Source organism: Halichoeres trimaculatus, unplaced genomic scaffold (genome assembly GCF_033239565.1).
Source record: "Halichoeres trimaculatus isolate MK-OKI-2021-1 unplaced genomic scaffold, fHalTri1.1 fHalTri1_scaffold_1, whole genome shotgun sequence".
In the NCBI taxonomy this organism is placed as follows: Eukaryota; Metazoa; Chordata; class Actinopteri; order Labriformes; family Labridae; genus Halichoeres; species Halichoeres trimaculatus.
In genome coordinates, this window is record NW_027437179.1 from 9,811,420 (window position 1) to 9,817,419 (window position 6,000).

Consider the following 6,000-nt stretch of genomic DNA (forward strand, 5'->3'; position numbering starts at 1 on the left):
CAGAACTTTCATGGCATTTCCCTTTGTGTTTTTGGTAGAAGAAGTATTTCCTTTAAGTTTGGTTTCTCTGCAGCAGTGATACGGTTTCTCTTTTATATGCGCTTTGTGTTTTTTAATGAAGCTGGTTTGTCTTGGTTTAATAGTTTGTTCGTTTTTTTTTTGGAATCCTCTTATAATTGTTCACAGTTCTAGTGGTCATTTCTTTGGGATCAGTTTTTAAAGCCTTTTAGTCAGCAAATGCATCCCACTTTCTCCTGATCCTTACACACAGGCCGTGACTAATTTCATTAACTTTCAATCATGTACCTTCTTGAAGGTAATTCTGCTGTAAGTTTAAGGCAAGTTCAATAAAGAATATCTTATAACTCTAATTTAGGACAGTAAAACTTTAAACAGAAAGCTTCAAAAGTTCTTAACATTATTGTTGAATATAAATACTTGGAGATTACTTGTTTATCAATATGGAATTATATTTGAAAAGGACAAATGATAAACATCTGTTTATTAAAAAGATTTAAAAAATATTGGTAAAAAATTTACTTCTTCCATTTGAATTAAGTAGCAGTCTGAAAAAAAATAATTTTTCAGAAATGATGAAGCCAAAGCCCACACTGCAACAAAATCTGCTTTAAAGGTGGAGTCTGCAGGATTTTCCTGAAAACTAAAATGTCAACTCTCACAGGAATAATCCTGCTCAATCATCTCCAACGAGCCTCCATACAAGTGTGTCAGTGTCAGTGTCTGCCTTAACCCTCTCCTCTGCCTGTATGTTGGTGTTTTGGTTGTTTCAGGACGTTACTGGGCCGAGAGTAGGAGAGGTCACCTCTGCCAATCCCAACTCATCCAGTGCGCAGGTGACTTAGTGTGCTGATGACAGGGAGTGGAAGCTAATCGTAGCAGCTACAATGGTAGACATAGCACAGGGGTAGAAAAACGACCAAAGAGAAACAAAACATATAAATCTTTTTCCTAAACGAGGGTGAAGCTTGGCTCGACTTTCACTCACTTTGGGCACTTGAAGAGCAGCAGGGGATGAAGAGTGATGCTAGTTGGCTTTCTGCTAACCAGGTATGTGCCAGATACCTGTGATTAGCTTGTGCTAACATAGCAAGTCAGGTAGTCAGGTGCACAGCTCTTAAATCTCTCCCTCATAGAAACATGATGCTACAGATGGTTGCTGGGCTAGTGAGTGTGTTCATGTAGTTTCAGTGGGAGGCTGTGGGTGTGCACTGCCGCTGGCACTGATCCAAGGAGGAGGAGTCCAGTTTAATGTTGTGTTTACTAACAAGTAACGGAAATTCCTGCAGACCCTAACTGTAAAGATATGTAAAACTTCATTCAGATTGTAACTAATTTGACCAAAAATGTGCGACAATAATTAAACCCTGATAGTGTTCACAGGAAATGTTTGCACTGAAACACTGAAATGTAGAAAAACGTTATTTTTAAGTTATTGAAAATGTTGCTAAATGTATTAATGACTTAGCATATTTCCATGTCCTGCTCTGGTCAATTGTTGCTGAATGTTTTATTTGCTTTCTCAGTTCATAAAAAGATATCAGTGTTGAGTTCATTCTATTTCATAACCAGCTAAAAACTCCTCACAGGAGCTTAAAATTACATGTGTTACAGGAATGGAAAGTCTTTGACATCTACTGGTGCATATTTTTCTGCTTTCTATACCTTAAGTCATTATCATCCCGGCAACTAGCTTAGCCACCACCAACTCTAACAGCCTCTTTTTAACATCCCATAATGCCTTTCGCCATCACTCACCGTGCCTTTGACTCCCTCTGGGAACAGAAACCTCTTGTAGATGGTGTTGACGGTGTCATTGGGCTCAACATCACACTCTCTCTGCAGGAGGATTGGTCCTGTGTCCAGTCCGTCATCAGCCCAGAACACTGTGAACCCTCCCTTCTTGTCTCCGTGGATCAGGGTCCTGTGTGTGTGTGTGCGTCAGAGACAGCTGGTAAGAGATGGGCTTGTTGACGTGTTTCAACAACCAGTTTCGGTCACTCACCAGTTGATGGCAGAGGCTCCTCTGTGGCGCGGCAGCAGGGAGGGGTGGTAGATGATGGAGCCGTGTGTGGGGTGGTCAATGACTTCCATGGGGATGAACTGGGAGCAGAAGGGGAGGACGTTGAGCTCAGCACCGGTGGCTTTGTACTGAGCCACCACCTCAGGGATGGCCTGGCCCTTCACTCGCCAGCGGGGAAACTTAAAGACTGGGACGCCATCCTTTTCAGCTTCAGTAGCTGTTTACGGGAAAAAAACAGAATAAACTAACTTCAAACCAGGGACGGAGCCAGGATTTCAGTTTTGGGTGGGCCAGACAAAGTTTGGCTGGGTCTTAAGTTACAAAAGTTTGTAGATCAATAATTTAATTAATAAAATAAATGACAAAAAATACTAAGTGTGGTTTTAAAGCAGACTTGGTTGCTTTTTTCACCTTTAATTTGAATTTTTGCGTTATAAGCTGTTAGAGCAAGAACTTTAACCATGGTTGAATAAGATAAATAAAAACCTACAATCTTTCCCAAAGTAATGTTCTGATCCCACCCACATGAAACTGAACGTTTCATAACTTAAAAAAAAAAACTCCAGCAGGCTTAAAAAATATGTAACCTTGCAGAGCAGATGGACCTGCCTGATTCAGTTTCTGAACTCCTGCAGGTCCATCTTGCCAGGCTCCAATGACCAACAATTTCACTCGGCTAAATTCTGACCGGCCCAATCGGGGAAGAGAGGCGGGAGCTGTGGGAGCAGATGTGACGTCAGCTGACTTTCGTACTTGTCAGCGTTCCTTTGATTCTTAAGTTAAATTTATAAAAACAGAAGCAGTCATTTTACGCCTTTTTCACAGCGGTTTCTCATGATTCAGTAGTTGTTCATCTATTGTTTCTTAGAAGCATCGGCTCACATAAGCTACGTCATACCCTGGCTTGATGTGGATTGGTCCGTTGTGAGTGTGTTAACCAGAACGGTCGTCCAATCACCAGCTGCAGATATTTTTTTAAGTCCCGCCTCTGAAAACAAATCGGAAGAGCTGCTACCCAGATGGTCTAGTGAAATATTTCCGTGGCGGATATATGAAACTGTCCGTCTGGCTTGTCAGGTTAAAAAACATTTTGCAAAGACAGAGCATCTAATGCTAACAAAAAAAGAACATAAAGGGACAAAATTTTACCATGCCTTTTCGAAAACTGAATTAAAAAAAATATAAAAATTATAAGAAAAGTTTGGGGTGGGCCTTGGACCTTTGGGCCTACCCATAATACCGCCCCTGCTTTCAACACTTTAAGTTAAAAAGTAATACTAAGACAAGGATCTGAAGATTTTTTGTGTTGCTGCTTTTTATTTCATTAATCAGAATTTTTGACTGGATATAAAACATGTTTCTTAAGCACTATTGTAGGTTAATGTGGCAATGTGTTGCACGTCTCCACGAGATAAAACATATAAATCTTTTTGAACAGCTTTAATTATTTCTCTTATTGACAAAGAGAAATAAACGATAAATATGATTGGTTCTACAGTGCTTGTTTTTAGTGCCATAAATTGATTTGTTGACACATATAAGGGATCAAGGGCATTGGAATCATCAAATATATGAAACTACAGATTCTAATTTTCAGTTCGATTTCTCACCCAGTGGGTCGGCCTTGCCATCCTTGTCAGGGATGGTGAAGACTCCTACAATGGTGTGACCATCCTTCCTCAGCTCTTTGTAGACCTCCTGGCCAAACAGACTCTGACCAATCACTGCAATTTTCATCCTCACACCTTGACGAGTTCTAGAGAGGACGCAAGTAGACCAAGAAAAAAGGCTGGGGATTAGAGCAAGACAAGAGACGACTCTTTATCAATGTTTGAGTGAGAGACACTGCAGTAAAAGTGTGTATTTTTCAACTACCCTGCAACAGATTGTATGAGAAATGTAGGCTCTCTCCATCAATCACCTAAGTGTCAACTGAATATGCTCAGCAGAGTTCAGAGGAGACACAGCAAGTCTGAGCTTGCTAAATTTGCATACGTCCAGGAGTTTCATGATAAAGCTCAGTGGCGAGGCGTTTCTGAAACTCATTCACACTTTGAGTAAACATTTCCAAGAGTCAGCTGCAAAACTGGGTCCAAAGAGCACAGAGGAGCTCTCTGGTGGATTCTTAACGTTTACAAAAGACAAGTTTAAGAAAAAAGCTGTTTATTTATACACTATATAGATCTAACCATTTAAGTTGAGCCAGAATGGATGTAAGGTGTAATCCCATGTGATTTTTATTTATATTCAGGTGATACAGGAATGCAGTGCAGTAATTTTTTCATACAGAGTGACATTTTCTTGAATTGTTGTCTGTGCTGTTTACTACACCCCACACCCAGCAATAAAAATAATCATATGATCACAACAAGCATGAAGCATATCCTAGAAAGTGCTCTGAAATCATGTCTGTTTGACTGTTGGATGACCCTGAGCAGGAGGAGGCGGGGCATATCAACCAAACGTCCAACCAATCAAAACCCTTAGAGAAGTTTGTGCCTTCGGTGTTGACCAATAGGAAGCACGGAAGAGTTGAGGGAAGTTGACAGCCCACTGTCAGGACAACTTTCGGGCTGATAGTTAAAGGACGTGATCAAACCCAAAGTGGTATAATTTTAATTTCATCTGGACCGCTTTTCATGGCGCACTGTGCACTACGTGCAGCTTCAGATGGACTTCTTACACACATTACCCCAAAGATTTTTACAAACACGATCAGCACCTTAATGCAAATAAAACTCAAGATCTCTTGCTCCATGAAGTAATCTGCTCTGTCATTATAAACATTTTTACAGCATGCACAGAGTCCTGTGAGAGAAAACAAGTAAAGTCTGTGTCCTTACCCCCGCCTGCACACCCTCAGCTCCTCTGCTCGCCCGAAAAGAGAGCTCAGTCAGAGACCGTTGCTTTTAATTTCCACCCAGCAGACACACACACATTCACACACACACAAACACGCCGCTCACCCAATTACATAACATTCAATAAAGCCAAGTGATTGGACAGGGCGGGCCGCGAGGCAGCGGGGGGCGGCCTATCAGCTACTCTCAGCCTACAGTGGGATCAACGAGCCGGAATGTTAAAATGTCAACAATGATAAATTACTTCATCTCGTATGGAGGCTGTGGGAACCTTCTTTTCAGAACCGAACATACAGAAAAAAAAAAAAAAAAAAAAAAAAAAAAAAAAAAAATATATATATATATATATATATATATATATATATATATATATATATATATATATATATATATATATATATATATATTCCCAGGAAAAATTATTCATAAACTTCAACATTTCCGTAAGGTTTCCATGAGTAATAATAATTAGGCTATATAATAATAAATTTATGACCAAGCACCCGTAGGAACAATAGTTCACAAAGTGCTCTAACAGCGGTAGTCCCAAAAAGAAAAAGCAAATAAAAACAAAAAACAAAAACAAAAGTCAGCTAACAAACAGTAAAATGATAAAACATAATCTGAGGTACTGGAGAGGAGGAGCCAGGCAGCACAAGAGTCCAACCTCATAGACTCATGAGACCATGAGGACCTGAGATAAGGAGGAAGAAACAAAGGAGAAGAAAAAGGTAAGAAAGATATAAATAAATAAATAAATAAATAAATAAATAAATAAATAAATACATAAACACCCAAAAATAACCCAAAATAAATAAATAGAAAAATAATAATATATATATATTTTTTAAAAAGGATAATAAAGCAGATAAATAAGTAAGATAATATACAGATTATAAAAATTGTAGTGTCAGCCGGAAGTAAAAAATAGCAAGAGAATGAAACTGAAGTAAATGAAAAAGGAAATGAAAGAAAAATATGAAAAAGAAAATAATAATTAATGTAATAAAAAATAGAAACAGAGTAGAAGGCAAAGGCAGAGAGAATGCAATTAGAACATAATAATAATAATAATAACAATAAAAATAATAGTAATAA

At 38.8% G+C, this 6,000-nt stretch overlaps 1 protein-coding gene across 1 annotated transcript in view; it reads right to left on the bottom strand.

Annotated features, from left to right (window-relative positions):
• The window catches only part of aldh1l1 (aldehyde dehydrogenase 1 family, member L1), a 33,969-nt gene extending 28,985 nt beyond the window's left edge, over positions 1–4,984 (bottom strand). Inside the window, exons 1-4 of the mRNA XM_074671138.1 lie at positions 4,885–4,984; positions 3,652–3,797; positions 2,024–2,258; positions 1,777–1,942 (exon numbers count right to left, since the gene is read on the bottom strand). Coding sequence (XP_074527239.1) covers positions 1,777–1,942; positions 2,024–2,258; positions 3,652–3,778 — 528 coding nt within the window. The 5' untranslated portion in view covers positions 3,779–3,797; positions 4,885–4,984. The remainder of the gene's footprint in view (positions 1–1,776; positions 1,943–2,023; positions 2,259–3,651; positions 3,798–4,884) is intronic.
• Between the last annotated feature and the right edge of the window lie 1,016 nt (positions 4,985–6,000).